Source organism: Colossoma macropomum, unplaced genomic scaffold (genome assembly GCF_904425465.1).
Source record: "Colossoma macropomum unplaced genomic scaffold, Colossoma_macropomum, whole genome shotgun sequence".
Classification (NCBI taxonomy): domain Eukaryota; kingdom Metazoa; phylum Chordata; class Actinopteri; order Characiformes; family Serrasalmidae; genus Colossoma; species Colossoma macropomum.
In genome coordinates this window covers 45,434,562-45,452,915 of record NW_023494785.1, presented here as the reverse complement: position 1 = coordinate 45,452,915, position 18,354 = coordinate 45,434,562, and the positions used below count along the sequence as shown (strand labels likewise).

Below are 18,354 nucleotides of genomic sequence, written 5' to 3'. Positions count from 1 at the left end.
GATTAAAGGTTCTTTGCATCATGAAAGATTCTTTAGATTAATGGAAAATGTGCACGAATGTGCTATATATGGTTCTATAAAGGACCTTTTCGATAAGGGTTCTATATAGCACCCAAAAGGTTCTTCTATTGTAATAGGCTTGACACCATAACAATAGAAGAACCCTTTTGGGTACTAAAGAGAACAGGTTCTATATAGAACCATCAACAGCACATGCTCCATCAATCTGAAGAATGCTTTCATGATGCAAAGAACCCTTTAAAGAACGTTTGAAGCGCCATCTTTTTTAAGATCGTAGGTGAACGTTTTAAAATGTCTTCCATAAAGTCCGTTTTTGTGATGTCACAGAAACCCACTCATTTGTGTACGTCCTCCAATTCAGCCCACAGCCCACACACTTACAAATAGTGGTTCTTCAAGGGTTCTTTCAGAAAGAAAATGGTTCTATATAGAATTATGAACACTCAAAGAACTATTTGCATGATTAAAGGTGTCCTTGCATCATCAAAGGGTTCTTCAGACTGATGGAGAATGTGCTGTAGATGGTTCTATGTAGAACCTTTTTGACAAGGGTTCTATATAGCACCAAAAAGGGTTCTTCTGTTGTTACGATGTCAAGCTTGTAAGAATAGAAGAACACTCTTTGGTGCTATGTAGAACCATCTACAGTACATTCTCCATCAGTCTGAAGAACCATTTCACATTGCGAAGAACCTTTAATCATGCAGTGTTCTTTGAGTGTTCATGGTTCTATATAGAACCATTTTCTTTACTAAAGAACCCTTGAAGAACCATCATTTTTAAGTGTGCACTCACTCTCCGGTTAAGAGGAGCGTTTCAGTCCAGACTGCTTTTTGAATGAGGCTCAGCCAATCAGAACAGAGCTCATTTACATGTATCATTTTTAAAGGGCCAGTAAACAGCCTGTTTCATTCTAAGGGATACAGTGAAAACCCACACAGATGTGAATAAGTGGACCTAATAAGAGAAAACGTAGGATATGGGCCCTTTAATGTATGGTGTGTGTGTGTGTGTGTGTGCGTGTGTGTGTGTGTATGTGTGTGTATGTGTGTGTGTGTGTGTGCGTGTGTGTATGTGTGTGTGTGTGTGTGTGTGTGTGTGTGTGTGTGTCCAGGCTAAGGGCTTTGAGCTGAGTTACCTGGAGAAGGTTCCGGAAGTGAAGGACACTGTACATAAGCAGTCTCTGCTGCACCACGTCTGCTCCATCGTGGTGGAGAAGTTTCCAGAAGGTTCTGACCTCTACTCCGAGATTGGAGCCATCACGCGCTCGGCTAAGGTACCACACAGATTCACAGCTCCACACATCTACAGGTCACATAACCAGAGAGCCCTACAGAGATTCCTCACTATTAGGAGTGTAGAGCTCTGCAAAGATCATACGTTAAGAGAAAATAGGATCGATTAGTGACCAGCGGTCAGCAAGTTCGCGCATGTGGCCATTTTATGCTCGCCTTTCTCATCGAAAGTGATTTTAAAAAGTAATAAAGGCTCCGTACTACTGGAACTGCATCCGAATCGGAAGATACTTAAAAATAAAAGACAGATGTTTAGATTTGGCTGATATTTCGAATGGAAATGTGACGATGTTTTTATTGAACCCCAGAAGAGCAGAATGATCAGGTGACGCATAAAATATCTGTATTTCATTCATTTTGCTTTTTGTAGTGCGAATCCAGGAACAGAAACGTTTAGAATTGTGTTTTATTTATAAACACACATATATCATGAAACATATTGGCATCGCACCACAGTTCCCAGTTCATTAGAGTAAACAGTTAAAACTGTGGTTCTTTAGTAAACCATATCTTTACCATATTGGATCATTCAAGCTCATTCATGACGTATAAATCTATACTAAATTGCATTTTTAAATAAATGCACAAATATTCAGTTCAGTTTAATTCAGTTTAATCAAAGCTTTAGCATAGTTAGCTACAGTAGCCTTCACAGAGAGCTGACAGTGCTAAATAAATAAAGATAAAAACTGATACCAATATAGCTGATAACTGTTAACCCCGATTTGTCCACATCTTCTTAAACTCTCCTTTAAAGTCTCTTCATTTATCATGATCCTCATGTGTTTCATATCTAAATGCTCCGTTATCTTCATCACTACTTTCCAAAACCGCTGCAGCAGCTTCAGCAGCTGTAAACTCTCTGCACGCCGTTTCACATGAGTCTCCGATGTGGACTGAATGAAGAATGAAGGGTTTCCGGCGTGATGGTCAGTCCTTAGTGATTTCCTGAGTGTCCATTGGTCAGTTTCACACAGAATGTAGACGGACACACGAATCCACCAGTTCCACACGGTGAGAGGCAGATGACGTGTATCTCAGCCCCTCTTCATAGGCTCATAACTCCGGATGTGAGTCTCGTATGATCTCGTGATGAGATGGAATGGAAAGGGCGACTCTACAGATTCAGGAAGTGTTTGAACTGGATTTCTGAGCTGGATCATCTCAGAGACACAGACACAGATATAGAAACAGAGAATCTGACGTGCAGGCGGGTTCGTGGACCCCAGAGGGCTAATACTTGTATGCCTTAAAACAGTGTACATGTCCAGTACTATTAAAATGTGACATATAAACCAAATGTGAATGTTTTGTTTATGATTAAAGGATTTTGTCCCATTTTAAACACATTTGAATGGTGTTGGACATTTACACCATATTGGGGCGTATATATCTCAACAGGGTTCCCTTCAGGACATTCAGAATGGGAGTATATGTGAAACAAACAGATGACAGACCATTAAAAACAGTATTAATTAATGATAAAAGCCCTTTGCATGTGGTTAAAATTGTGCCCGCTGGAGAAACATCATGCGGAACGCTGCCATACGCTGTAAATCACACAGCTGTGCAGATGTGGAGCAGCAGTGAGGGCCTTTTATTGTTCTTCACCGTCTGTGGGTTGAAAAATGGGCTCAGGTGCAAAGCTAGTGGTTAACCAAGGCAACCTGGGACATCAGAGATTAGCCTAAATGAAGCTGCAGATGTGGAATTTGGTGGGATGTTTATATAACAGTGCAGTGCTTTATCCTTTACTGAGTCATTATTATTAATATTAATATTATTAATATTATTATTATATTATTATTATTATTACTACTACTAAGCTGCACCAACATTTCTTCCCGTCTTTAACTTGAACATAGTTTTTATTATTCACTAATTTAATTAGATTCTTTAATGAAAATCACATTAATAACACAGAGAGTCTTTTGGTAATAAACAGGTTTAATTTTAAAATTTAACTTTTAATTTTTCGGTAATAAACCGGCTTCTGTAAATGCGTGTGTTGGTCAGATCCTGCTGGTGTGGGTTCACTCTTCCTTCCTTCTCTAAACGGCGAACACTAAAGTGACTCCTGTGCTAATACCGCCCCCTGCTGGAGAAACGTCAGACTGCTGGAGTTCCAAAGCCACGCCCACCTGCTTTACATATTTAACGATTAATTGTTTACCTTCCTCATAGCAGAGGCTCTCTGGAATTCAGCTTTAGATGCCTGTGGGAAACCGTGAAGTAGTATATTCTATAATTTTCCAATCATGAATTAGTAATTCAGTATTGTTTAGATTACAATTAAGTCACTTCTCTGGTCCTCTCAGTTCTCTTCTCCAACATGGAAGTATTGCCAAGCTTCGTTAGCATCATCAGATCAATCCAAAAGCATAAATAAAGTGGCAAACTATATAGAAGCAAAGCTTTCTTTCAGCTCTTTCAGTTCTCTGGTTCATTGCACTGCATCACCAATCAATGTTATTGTTGTTGTTGATGTTATTGCTGTTGTTGTTGGTCATTATGATTGATTACAGGTTTTATAAACATGCTCTCGGCCTTCTTCTTTAGGTGGACTTCGACCAGCTGCAGGACAACCTGTGTCAGATGGAGCGGCGCTGCAAAGCATCATGGGACCACTTGAAGGTCATCGCCAAGCACGAGATGAAGCCGGCGCTGAAGCAGCGCATGTCGGACTTCCTGAAGGACTGCGCCGAGAGGATCATCATTTTAAAGATCGTCCACAGACGCATCATCAACAGGTAACCACACTGACCGTCACTGACCTCGTCTTTATCAGGAAACGCCATCAGGGCCAGCTTAGTCACGGTTTCCGGGTCACAGTGAGCTCCAGTGAGGTGAAGCGTGCTTGAAAGTTTGTGAACCCTTTAGAATTTTCTATATTTCTGCATTAATTTGACTCAAAACTTCATCAGATGTTCACACAAGTCCTAAAAGTAGATAAGGCCAAATTAAACAAATGAGGCAAAAATATTAGACTTGGTCCTTTATTTATTGAGAGAAATGATCCAGTATTTCATGTGAGTAGCAAAAGTATGTGAACGTCTGCTTTCAGTACCTGGTCTGACCCGCTTGTGCAGTAAAAACTGCGACTAAACGTTTCCGGTAACTGTTGATGAGTCCTGAATCGGCATGGTGGAGTTTTAGCCCAAAACAGCTTCAGATCTGTTATGAAGGTGGGTTTCCAGCCATGAACTGCTGCTTCAGGTCCTTCCACAACATTTCTACAGGATCAAGATCAGGACTTTTACTCGGCCATTCCAGAACATTCTTTGGTAGAATGACTTGTCTGCTGAGGGTCGTTGTTTTGCTGCATGACCCACATTCTCTTGAGTTTCAACTCATGGACAGATGTCCTGACATTTTCCTTTAGAATTTGCTGGAATAATTCAGAGTTCATTGTTCATTGTGGTGGTGTGTTAGTGTGTGTTGTGCTGGTACGAGTGAATCAGACACAGCAGTGCTGCTGGAGTTTTTAAACACCTCAGTGTCACTGCTGGACTGAGAACCAAAAATATCCAGCCAACAGCGTCCTGTGGGCAGCGTCCTGTGTCCACTGATGAAGGACTAGAGGATGACCAACACAAACTGTGCAGCAGCAGATGAGCTATCGTCTCTGACTTTACATCTACAAGGTGGACAAGGTAGGAGTGTCTAATAGAGTGGACAGTGAGTGGACACAGTGTTTAAAAACTCCAGCAGCACTGCTGTGTCTGATCCACTCAGACCAGCACAACACACACTAACACACCACCACCACGTCAGTGTTACTGCAGTGCTGAGAATGATCCACCACCCAAATAGTACCTGCTCTGTGGGGGTCCATGGGGGTCCTGACCACTGAAGAACAGGGTAAAAGGGGGCTAACAAAGTATCAGTGAAACAGATGGACTACAGTCTGTAACTGTAGAACTACAGTCTGTAACTATACGGTCAGTGGAGCTGATAAAATGGACAATGAGCGTAGAAACAAGGAGGTGGTCATGATGTTATGGCTGACCGGTGTAAATAAACTCTAGTCAACAAACAGATGATGATAATTTTCAGAATTGTTAACACATCATAAAGCACGTTCGTATCACACGTCTAAACTCGTACGGTTCTATTTCCTAGAACATTATGAACAGTTCATTATTAAGATGCAGACCTTAAACTGAAGTCTTGTTTTGATTGTGGAAAACGAAGCGCGGCTCTTCCAGCTCGGCCTCCTGTTTGACCTTTGACCTCCATGTTGGTCCTCCAGGTTCCACGCGTTCCTGCTGTTCCTGGGCCACCCGCCGTACGCGGTGAGGGAGGTGAGCATCCACCGCTTCTGTAAGATCCTGAGCGAGTTTGCGCTGGAATACCGGACCACCAGAGAGAGGGTCCTGCAGCAGAAACAGAAAAGAGCCAACCACCGCGAGAGGAACAAAACCCGCGGGAAGATGATCACCGACGTGAGTGAACTCTCATTCATTCTACTCCTCTCAGGTACGGCAGTGTTCTAGACAAAGCTCCGTTTACTCGGTTCTGTGTACTTAGGCACACTTTAGAAGGAGTTCTGTTTCTCTGAGTTCTTTAAATGCTAACTTTTCCTTCTACTCGCTTTAAAAAGGTGCCGCAAAACATCATAGAACCACTTTTGTGTGGTTTGCTGGAGCCAGAAGAACCTGTTAAAGGTTTGAAGAGCCTTAACATAATGTAAAGGTTCTATGCCACTTCAGGGGTTCTTTATAGTATTAAAAAGGGGTACTTTGACTTATTAATAGTGGAGTCCTACACTCTTAAAAAATTATGGTTCTTCAGGAGTTCTTTAGTAAAGAAAATGGTTCCATACAGAATCATGAACACTCAAACACATGATTAAAGCACTCTTTCATTATTAAAGCGTTCTTCAGATTGATGGAGAACACGTTTTCTATGGTTCTATATAGAACCTTTTTGAAAATGGCTCTATGTAGCACCAAAAGTGGTTCTGCTATTGTTATGATGTCAAATCTGTAACAGTGGAACCCTTTTTGCCACTATATTGAACCCTTTTCAAAAAGGTTCTACATAGAACCATGTAAAACACATTCTCCATCAGTCTGAGTGTCTCTATAGAGCCACTGACTAAAGAACCATCAAGTCCAAGATGTCATAGTTACAGCCTTTATTATAGAACTCTTAAAGAACCCCCTTCTTTCGACCGTCGTGATTGGCTCATTTCATCAACAGTCAGCATCAACTTCAATGATGTTTTTCTCCAGTTTCGGCTCCTCTCTCCGCTCCTCCTGCTCCTCTTCTCTCCTCGATCCCTCCAGGTTCTTCCGGGGGAGGAGAGAAGCAGTAGTGAACGTTTCTGAATGAGTCTTTGGGCCTCTGAAGTTGTTTTTTTGCTACTTTTACTCTTCCTGCAGTCGTTCTTTCAGTGCAGTAACGGTTCTTTTACTGCAGGGTGGTTTTGAGATGTAGTTCTGCGGTTCTGCCATTAGATGGAGCAGTTTATCCCCTTCTCTGAATCTGATTCATCAGCGTGCTGCTGCACAGAATAACCTCCAAGTGTTTCTACATCTATAAACCCTTGTTTACTCCTTTAACATGCTTTCCTTTATTCTGCAGCAATGAAAAGTAATTAGTCCCCCGCAGATCCAGAGTGGCTCAGCAGACCAAGTGACTACTGTTATTATGAAAGACGGTCCAGAATACAGAATACATGTTATATTTCTCTATAATGTTAATCCAGGTAGGATTTAGTCTCAATATCTACACCTGCAATATTAGATATTGCCATAATCCCTATAACGTAGGCCTTATTTTAATACAAGAACTGCGTGAACTGTGCTTAATAACCCATTTACGCCCAGAGACATAAAGGCATATGCCACTGATTTTGCAAAATTCCTGCATAATTAAGTGCTTAAGTCGTTTAGAGTGGTTCGGTTTCTAGAGCAACTTACCGAGTGCAGAAATTTTGGAAAAATGGTGGACCTTCCCTATAAGTACAATAAGTAAACTGGCCACAGATTTGAAATTCAAGCAAAAATAACATTGTACAGTCCTACCAAAGGGTTCTACATAGTACCAAAAAACGTTCTTTGGTAACAATAGTAGAACCTTTTGGTGCTGTATAGAACCCTGATTAAAAAGGTAATATATAGATCATCAATCTGAAGAACGCTTTTGCGATGCAGAGAACCTTTTAATCATGCAAATGGTTCTTTGAGTGTTCACGGTTCTATATAGAACCATTTTCTTTACTAAAGAACTCTTGAAGAGCTCCCTCGTAATGTAAGAAGGTATTAACTCCTACATTACCAACACACAGATATCTGGATCTTATTTTATGGGCAGATATTTGATATATATATATATATATATTATATATCGGCATCAAACAGATGTTTAGGTTTGCATTATGTTTCAAACCGATATGTGATGATACATGTATTGTACTCCAGGGGCCGACTGCCTCAGTCGTACGTAAGTTAAAACGTAGGCTACACTTTTAAAAAGATGGTTCTTCACGAGTTACTTAGTCAAGAAAATGGTTCTGTGTAGAACCATGAACAATCAAAGAACCTTCGCATGATTTAATGGCTCTTTGCATCGTGAAAGGGTTCTTCAGTTTGATGGAGAATGTGTTGTATATGGTTCTATACACCACCAGAAAAGGGTTCCACTATTGTTACAAACCCATTTTTGGTACCGTATAGAACCTTTTTTTGCTAACAGTGCAGTTCAGGTAATCAGCAATGCTTTTCAATAGGAGTGCAAAATTAACGGGTTATGAAAGGTTTTCAGTTAGTTTATTAATTAGTTCATAAAGACTTCATAACACATAAATCTAAAGAGACCTGTTGTTTGCCAAACTGTCCACATTCGTGTTGACGTGTGTGTTAAAGCTCAGGTCTCGCTGGTTACACTCATATAATAGTCGCCCTTTTATGTATGTATGAGTTATAACTGCTTATTAATGAATTTTAAGGTGTTTATGACTTAATAACCATTCATAAACCCTTTATGAGGGAAGTTTTATAGTAAAGCATAAAGACCAACCAGCCCAGTCATCACTTTCAAGCTCTAAAAGGTAAATAAGGAAGTAATGAGCGGCTGGTTAATTAGCACTTTCTGACTAATTAAGGCTTAATGAGAGCATTAAAATCCCCCCTGCTGAGTCGTTTGCGCTCCTTCTGTTCATTCTTCGTGTCTCCTTCTCATTTCTTCTCTAGAGTGAGGATGAAGAGGATGGTGAGGTACGCGTGAGGCGCCTGAGTGTGTTATTAACATTTTACAGAGTTCTAACAGGAGTTTTACAGACTAACTCAGTGATGGAGTCAGATAATGCATGACGGAGCTGGAGGTCTTCTCTTTTATGTCTTTGTGTTTTAAGCCTCTTCACTACTGTTCCCACATTGTTCTGACATTACTTTGTGAAGCAGTCCTGGGTTTATGAAAAGCCATGTGGATAAAACTCGGGGTTGTTCTTGTTCTTCTTCTGTAGCGCGCAGATCTGCAGACATTGCGATCAATATTGTTGATATGTTCGTCAGAAGCATGATTGGGATGGAGAACAGTGAACGTGGACCTGCAGTAGATCAGCAACTGTCTGCTGTCACCTCTCTCCTTCAATCTGTCTCTCTTAACTCAGTATCAATGCGTTGTAATTTTAGAATGTTGCCACTAGGGGGTGTAAAAGTGCGTCTGAAGGTGACAATGTACAGTCTGTGATTCAACTGCAGTGATTATAACTGATATTAATATTATAATGCACTCATTTTTTGTCCAAAAAAGATTTCATTCTATGTTGAATTTTGAGTTTAATTGTACATTAGAGTATTTAAAAAAATAATAATTGAACAAAAATAATCAAAGTACTTTAACTGCTTATCTAACAGGAACAACATGCTACTACTGATGATCATCATTTTATGATGTGCAGTACTTTGCAAAAGTTTTGGCCAAATTTCATGTTCCTGAAGTGAAAGTAAATTCTTCTACAGAGACAAACTTCTGCACACTTCAGTGCACGGTTACTGTTTATGCGCTGAATGTAACATAATAGGGTGAAAAATAAAACAGAAGATGTGTCGTGTGCACATTTTATGTGTTATGGTTTTATTTTTTCAGCTGTAGAGGACGCGCTAACATATTCTCACTTTCACAGTACAGCCAGGGGGGCCAAAACTTTTGCATACGACCCTAAATGTGCCAAATTTAGCCAAATGGCTTTTTCATCAGCTGCCCCTGAACAGGCTGATCCTTAAAAATATGAACACAAGCAAAACAAAACAACACAGAGCATCATTAGAGATTTCACGGTTTCCAAGGAATCATGAATCAATCAGGTCATTTTGAGGTCAGATAATTAATCACTCATAATAACGAACTGAGTCTAACGAAGCTCCGTTACTGTGTAATACAGTGAGTTACAGTGCATGCTGGAGATCCAGTGGTGTTTTAGTGCTGTTTCTGCATGAGGAACTTGCTAAATACGCCTTTGAAGGGGAATTCCACCAACTTTTTAAATTTCTACATAATTCAGTCACTGCATTGTTGAGATTTTCTTCACAGTGGTGGTGATGGGAACCAGGGGTCGCCATGACTACAACACAAATATAGACATTTTATTTACTATCCAGAACCACCAGTGAACCTACACGAGTCTTCTGAGTTTATATGGAATGTTGATGATGGAAAATAGTGGAAAATCTGAAATAATAAGTTTTCTTTGGGGACTATTTTGCCTCACAGCGCCCTGCATGTATCCCTCCACCATGAATGGAGTTTAAGTTCTCTAAACTATCATAAAACAGTGTCTCAGTCATCAGGCAGTGAATTCATAACCATTTCATGTAGGAACTTTCTGTGAGGGAGCTTTTAGAGGTGGACGTCTGGTTCCTATCACCACCACTGTGAACAGTTCTGACTCAGTAAGTTTCTCTAGAAACCAAACCGCTCTGAATGACTCTGATGTAGAATTTTTGGTGGAATTCCCCTTTAGCTACACCTCCATGTCTGTAGAATCAGAGTGATGTTCACCGTTTCTCTTCCACAGAGCGGGAAGTTTGCGGGCTCGTCGGCGGAGGGTCCGGAGGCTCCGCCCCAGGGGCTGGGCTACGCTGAGGACGTGGCGGAGCACGAGCAGATGACTGCAGTTCTGCGCAACAGCCTGCAGGGCGGCGACAGCACCACGTCCGTGCTGCCCGGCCTCCGCACGCGCACCAGAGCCAGCCGAGGTGCTCAAAACTCTCATCAGCCTGTACTTCACACTGTTCCACACGTTCTAAGTTCTCCTAATGACCACACATGACAGCACTGTAGCTGTAGACCAAACGTGATGCTGCTTAACTCTTCTCTGGTCATTTAAGTCATTTTAATTTAATTAATTTAACTGTAGTTCTCTTAGTGAGACATCAGCCCAGAGGAGGACGGGTCTCTCCTTTTGAGTCTCGGTTCCCCTCAGTGGTTCTTCCTCATGCTCTCAGGGAGGTTCTCCTTTTGAGTCTCGGTTCTCTTCCCGTCTCTAAGTAAAGACGGGTTCTCCGGGTTCTGTAGGTCACTCAGGATAAACGCTCGTCTGGTGAACGCTCTAAACGAGTTCTCCTCCTAAAGGAATGTTTTCTCATGTCTGCGCAGGCCGCATGGCACTGTGGTCATCAGCCAATGAAGAACCGTCGAACGGTCTAGAGGACACGGCGGACGAGATCATGGAGCGCATCGTGAAGTCGGCGACTCAGGGCCCGAGCCAGCGCAGCCAGCCGCGGGAGAGGAGGCGCTCCAGAGCCAACCGCAAATCCTGTGAGTGAAAAACAACACACACACTCACACACACACTCAGCAGGACACACACACACTCACACACACTCACACACACACACACACACACACACACACTCAACAGGACACACACACACACACAGCAGGACACACACACACACACACTCAACAGGACACACACACACACACAGCAGGACACACACACACTCAACAGGACACACACACACACACACACACTCAACAGGACACACACACACACACACACACACACACACACACACTCAACAGGACACACACACACACACACACACACTCAACAGGACACACACACACACACACACACACACACTCAACAGGACATACACACACACAGCAGGACACACACACACACACACTCAACAGGACACACACACACACACAGCAGGACACACACACACACACACACTCAACAGGACACACACACACACACACACACACACACACACACACACACACACACTCAACAGGACACACACACACACACACACACACACACACTCAACAGGACACACACACACACACACACACAGCAGGACACACACACACACAGCAGGACACACACACACACAGCAGGACACACACACACACACACTCAACAGGACACACACACACACACAGCAGGACACACACACACACACACACTCAACAGGACACACACACACACACACACACACACACTCAACAGGACACACACACACACACACACACACACACTCAACAGGACACACACACACACACAGCAGGACACACACACACACAGCAGGACACACACACACACACAGAGCTCTCTGACTCTCAGCTGTGATTTAAATGAACTATTTCTCACTTAAAAAAACAGGAGAAATTCTGAGCAAAGAGCAGAACCGTGTTTTGTGTCTGTATCTACACTCTCAGAAATAAAGGTACCAGACTGTCACTGGGTCAGTTCCCCTCTTGTCACTGGGGTGGAACCCTCCAGGCTCCATCTCAGTACCTTTAGTCAGGGAACATAACTGAACCATAATCCACTGAAATGATATGTTCTAAGCTGTACTGACTCCACACACCCCGTCTCGTCTCCAGGCTTTTATTTTACTGTTCTGTTTAAAACATTCGGTTATGAAAAGGTACAAATACGAACTTTTCACCTGGAAAAACTTATTTAAGGTCCACAATCAGACCTTAAACCCACTGTTGGAGCTTTGAGGGAACATTTACACTGTTTGGACCTTGATGATGAGAACAGTACCTGAACAGAACCTTTATTCTAACAGTGCACCTCATTGTTATTAATGCTGAGTCAGCGCTGTGGGGAAGTTACAGCGTTCCTTAATCTGTGTAGATCCTCACAACAGGTCAGCGCCTCCTTACACGAGGCTGGAGTCGCCTCCTTATTCGCTTCTTGTTTTAATTTTCCTGTTCCACCTTAAATGGTGCAGCCTCAGGCACCAGAATATAACTGCTGCACGATTTAAGGTGGAATTATACATAAAACCACTCAAACGGTAGAAACGGACCTCAAAGGGAAAAAAGTAAGAATGAATTTTTCATTTTGGCTGGGGTGTCCCTTTAAGATGAGCAGGGGATTAAACTAACGTAAAAAAAGGTCTGTTTTGATTTGAGGCTGACTTAATAAATCTCTCTTTCTCTCTCTCTCTCTCTCTCTCCCTCTCTCTCCTCTCTCTCTCTCTTTTTCTCTGACTTTCTCCTCTCTTTCCGTCTTTCTTTCCCTCATTTTTTCATTTCTTTCTTTTTCTCTCCTCTTTCTTCTTCTTTCTCTTCTCTCCTTTTCTTTATCTTTTTCTCCTTTTCCTTTCTTTTCTCTACTTTCTCCTTTCTTTTTCTATTTCTTACTTTCTCTTCTCTTCCTTTCTTCCTTTTTCTGTCTCTCTCTCCTTTCTCTTCTCTTTCTCTGTATTCCACTTTCTTTCTTTTCCTGTCTTTTCCCCTTTCTTCCTTTTTTCTTTCTTCTCCCTCTCTCTCTTCCTTTTCTCTTTTCTCCTCTGTTCCTTTTTCTCTCTCCTTTCTCTTTCTTCCTTTCTTTTTTCTCTCCCTCTCTCTCTCTTTCTCTGCAGTAAGAAGAACACTGAAGAGTGGTCTGACCCCAGAGGAGGCTCAGGCTCTCGGACTGTCCAGCGGCTCTGAGATGCAAGTGTGACACAAAAAAAGGACTGGAGCAGCTCAGGGTGTCGACACTTTCTCACACACAGACACTGAGAGGAGAGCGACTTTCACCACCACTCGACCCGCCGGACTCCGCGGCCGCCGCGCCGCTGCCATGGAAACTTCACACTTCATCACACTTTTACACTTTTAAGGCATTTTCAGAAGACAAGCACAGCAGGAGTCGGTCAGCACATGGCCGGCGCTCTCGGCCCGGTACTGACGGACCGGCGGACCGGTTCTCCTCTGCAGAGACAGACTAGTGTTTCTAACCACTGTGGCCTTGAGAGTAACCCAAAGAGCTGCGCTTCAGCCAGCTGCTCTCTGTCGCCCCCCTGTGGTGATAACAGACAGACTGTATTGATTAGTAGCACCTTCAGCATTAAAGGAGCGGTTCAAACCGAACAGACACGCTTTTCCACTCAGCCCAGACGGAGGCGACCGGCCGAGACACGTTCCGAGGACAAATTTAGCTTCCGGAGCTTCGAGGCCGACAGCAGAAGTTCTGTAGATACATCTCGGCTCACTCTGGTCTTCAGTTCAGCCGTTTAGGACGCAGCGTGACCGACTGTGAGACACAAACACGAAGAAAACTTCAGGATGTAGCTCAGCTCTGCGCTCTTCTCACGCCAGGGTTATTATTAGGGCTGTAACGATTCTGAAAACGAGGCCACAACTGCACCACTGCAGATGCAGCCTGTTAAGCTCTCTCGCTTTTGATACCAGCCACTTCGTTTTCCACTGCAGATATAGCGCCCCCTCAGTGTAGCTGGTCGTCATAGCGACACCACATGAAACTGCCGTGACGTGAAGGAGACACATGTTGTTCAGAAGAGGCAGCGACACAAAAAGGCAGGAGATTTAGTTTTTCACTTTGGTTTTGATTTCAGTTTAGTTTCAGTTAGACTTCGAGTTTAGTTTTATTTTCAGAAAAATAATCTTTTCAGAGTTTTATTTAGTTTCAGTTTTAGTTTTTCTATTATTAATATTAGCAGCAGACTGAGCTCAGCTCGGCTCCAAGACCGAACACAGAAACACAGAAACACACTTTTAAACTCTGATTAAAACTAAAAAAACTAAAACTAGCTTATTTTTATTCCAGATAAGGAGCACATTTTTCCACTGCTAGTTTTGGTTTTGATGATAGTTTTAATTCACTGTAATAACCCTGGCGCATCACGCGTCACTCAGTTACGTTCACGTTTATTTTTGGATCTTCATGTATGATCAGTTTGAAAACTGAAGGCTGTTATTTATAAACAGAAACAGAAAATGAGAAGAGAAACCTGTGATCTGTTGTCCGAAGCTACGTGGTGAAGTTTTGTTCATCTTGACAGCTCACAGTGAGCCCCTATGGCGCCCCCTAGTGGCCATTCTGCTGGCAGAATGGAAATCGAGTGCGATATTTTTAATGAATTAAATATTTGTCCCCGTAACTCTTATCAGATGAACTAGGACTGTCTTTCTGTGCGAAATGTTGAGCTGCTAGTGAGTAATGAGTAAAAGAGCAGAAGAAAACCACGAAGGCAGCCGTGCTGAGATAAAACAAACAACTATATCAAACAATCCTGAACTCGCACAATAAACACATTTTTATAAATGTCGACTCACAACAAAGAGGAAAAATGCAGCTCTGGTTTTGTAAATAACACACAAAAAAATATATTTCATCAATATTATTGAAGAAAAATGCACAGTTGAACTGGGGGAGCGAGAAAAAGAGGTCAAGTTAGTGACCCTTATTAGTCCCACAACGGGTAAATTTCACCTCTGCATTTAACCCGTCCGTGCAGTGAAACACCACATACACACACACTAGGGGGCAGTGAGCACACTTGCCCAGAGTGGTGGGCAGCCCTATCCACAGCACCTGGGGAGCAGTTGGGGGTTAGGGTGCCTTGATCAAGGGCACTTCAGTGGCACTGTTCTGTCAGCTCAGGGCATCAAACCATCCGGTCACAGGGCTGGTTTCCTAACGTCCAGCCCACGACTGGAGGAAAACTGGAAGAGCTTTTACAGAAAAGGTTTGGGTGACTACTGACTTCTACTGTTAGCAGTGATGGCCTTGCAGCTCCAGTTCTACAGGAGCAAAATCTGGATTCCAGACACGACTCAGCTGATCACCTACGTCTGGTGTGGAATGGAACTGCGTGTAAATACGATATTCACTGAACCGCTCCTTTACCATCCAGTAGAAACTGTGGAGCACAGGTTTATAAACCACTGAGGAGGAAACCGACGGGCGTCTCCTCCTCCCTGCACTGCTGTGGTATTCGTCCTTTTCCTTCCTTCTTCTTCTTTTTGTTGCATGTTTTTGAATTTGAGTCCACAGTAAGAGCTTGAATGTGACCAGCAGTACAGAACACTCACCCATAGCGCTGACCGCTGACCTTCAGAACCTGCCGTTCATGCTGCAGACCGTCTGGAGGTGTTGGAGCTGATCTGGAGAGGCTGTGGCCACAGTCGGATCTTAAAGGAGAACTCCGGAATTTTCCATCCTGATCTCTGTCTGCTGTGTCTGTAGTGTAGGTCAATCATTTCAACACGTTTCCCTGAACTTGGAAAATAGTGAACAACTCACTGACCCTAAACTCACTTATAATGGAAGTCAATGGGCAGCTGCGAACAGCAGGGCAAACATTTCACAAACTGGCTTGTGGCTTTATAAAAGTGCAACGTTTAAAGTCACTGAGCTCCTCAGTCTGACCCATTCTACTGCCAGTGCGTGTCTGTGGAGGCTGCATGGCTATCTGCTTGATTTTATCCACCTGTTTGTGATGGGTGTGGCTGAAACACCTGAACTCAGTAATTAGGATGCTCACTTATGGCTATATGGTGTATATTATCGCAAACTGCCTGCGGATGTCTTTGTTTTGAGTGGGTTTGTTTTTGTTACAGGGCTGTTTTAAAATTCACTCGTACATCATAAAGAACGCTCTGCACCGCTCTAAGCTACCAACGCTAGCAGACTTTGTGCCGATAGAGGTCTGGCGTGTGAAACTAGAAACTAGTCTCAATCTAACGCCTGCAAGTTCTCATTATTTCGTCACATACTTCAAAGGTTTACTCACAGAATTTAGCATCTGCCCAATGACTTCCGTTCCAACTGAACTGGGCCGGGTTCATAAAACGTACCAAAGTTATGGGGAATTTAAGAGTAAACTGTGTAGCGGGGACACTGCGCTGATAGCGAAATTTTAATATTTACCAGCTGTAATTTAATTTTAATCTGTGCAAATAGAATTTTTGAAATCAAAAACTTAGGGAATAAAAGCTAAAACAGCTTGGCCATAGAAATCAAAATTTCAGCTTGTCTCATTTTTATTTTTAAATGTAATAAAAATGACCATGTTAAACTTTAATGTTAGTAAAAACTTATTACTGCAATTAGGATGAATTGATAAAAGGCTTGAATTCTTACCAATGAGCAGTGAAATCTTACATGATAAAATATAATTGAAAGTTGATTTTTAAGATCGATGTCACTTTTTTTCTAGTACCTGTTGTTTCTCGATTAAAAGTTAAAAGCATCTTTACCAGTTTACTATTATTAAGCTTTTTCCCTTAAATTTGTAGCTGTGTTTCTCAGAATTTCAAATTTTCTTAGTTTTTGTTTTTTTGGCAGCAAAACAGAGCTTCACTTGGAGGGTCTTTAATATGTATGAGCTCATTTGCATGTGGATTTTGATCGGCGGTGCTGTTCATCACCGCAGTGACGTTATGATTGGCCATTACCGCGCAGTTTTCAGAATCTGGCCTTCTGAGATTTCTGATGATTTCCAAGTTCCTAATTATTGTCCATGTTAATCAGCTGTACAGTAACGATACAGCAGATCGAGATCAGGATGAAAACGATGGATCTGTTCCTGTAATATACTTCATTATCGTGTGATGCATGACTGTATAGGTATGTAAGTCTGGCTGGTGTTACTTCACAACCGTGTGCCTTTCAGAAACAGACTGACGTGGTTTCTTACTTTTCAGCACAGCAGCACACGCGGGTTTGGGCGGTTTTTTGGTGGACGGTCAGTCCGGAGTGTCAGAAAACATCACAGCATTTCAGAACGAGTCATTTGTGCAGATTGATCCACACAGTGGTACTGCAAAAACGTCCACTACACAGTCCGGCAGAACCTCTAGCACCTTATTATATAAAACATGGAGGAACTTCAGTGGAATTTCAAGTATTAACAAAAAAATCAAGTATGCATTTTTGTTTTCGCCGCCTTCTCAGATTACTGAGTACTGTAATGTGGAAAATTACGATGTAGAAAAGAAAAACAGGCCACAGGAGGAAACAGATGCTGTACAATTGTGTAAATGACACTTTAGTTTTTATTTTTGGGAGTTTGGTCTGTATTTTGTATAGAATAGTGTATAATAGGTCGGAAGCAGTGTTATTCTGTGAAAATGAATTGTAATTTAAGAAAGAATTAAAGCAAGTCAGGCATGGTTCAAAACAAATCTAAAGACAGAGAGACTTTTTTTTTCGGCACGACGTTTTTGGGAGATTTCCGTGAATCCTGCTCTTTGTCATGCTTCATGTTTTTACTCCGCACAAACTTGAAACAGTCGGCGTTGTCCACTCCACTTCTGCTCGAAAAGCCTTCGGTATCATTGCACTTACGTTCTGAGTAGAATTCAACCCATTGCTGCAAAGTGCCATACAGATAAAAAAGGTGGGTATTGAGCAAGAGAACCGAGAATGTGAATTTATCTTCTTAATACCCACAGCAAAAAAATAAACTATATACTGTATTCAAATCTTGCAATAAAAGCTTTTTCTGAAGCATCCAGAGAAACACTGAGTCTGTGATTTTTTGGTGGTTCTGTGGATGAGTGTTGAAGTTTAAGGCAACTTTTCTCACAAATGATAAAAAAAAATTACGTTTTTTTAAAATATCAGCACAGAATCTGAGCTTCCTGTGAGCTGCTGTGTTTCCTATCACTGTGTAAAAGATACACGAGGCTCTTTTTAAACACTGAATTGCTCATTCAGAGCAATTTGGATCGGTAATATTATGCTTCTACCTAATTATTAAATTGTTTGAACAAAAATATTTTCCTATCCAAATGTTTATCAAATACAATTTGTGGGACTTAAAAATCT

General features: G+C 42.1%; 1 protein-coding gene across 1 annotated transcript in view; it reads left to right on the top strand.

The window, feature by feature from the left end:
* The window catches only part of fhod3b (formin homology 2 domain containing 3b), a 213,362-nt gene extending 198,629 nt beyond the window's left edge, over nucleotides 1-14,733 (top strand). Inside the window, 6 exon segments of the mRNA XM_036596455.1 lie at nucleotides 1,136-1,297; nucleotides 3,876-4,066; nucleotides 5,569-5,761; nucleotides 10,342-10,522; nucleotides 10,923-11,084; nucleotides 13,157-14,733. Of these exon segments, the coding sequence (XP_036452348.1) occupies nucleotides 1,136-1,297; nucleotides 3,876-4,066; nucleotides 5,569-5,761; nucleotides 10,342-10,522; nucleotides 10,923-11,084; nucleotides 13,157-13,239 (972 nt within the window). The 3' untranslated portion in view covers nucleotides 13,240-14,733.
* Nucleotides 14,734-18,354: the final 3,621 nt, after the last annotated feature.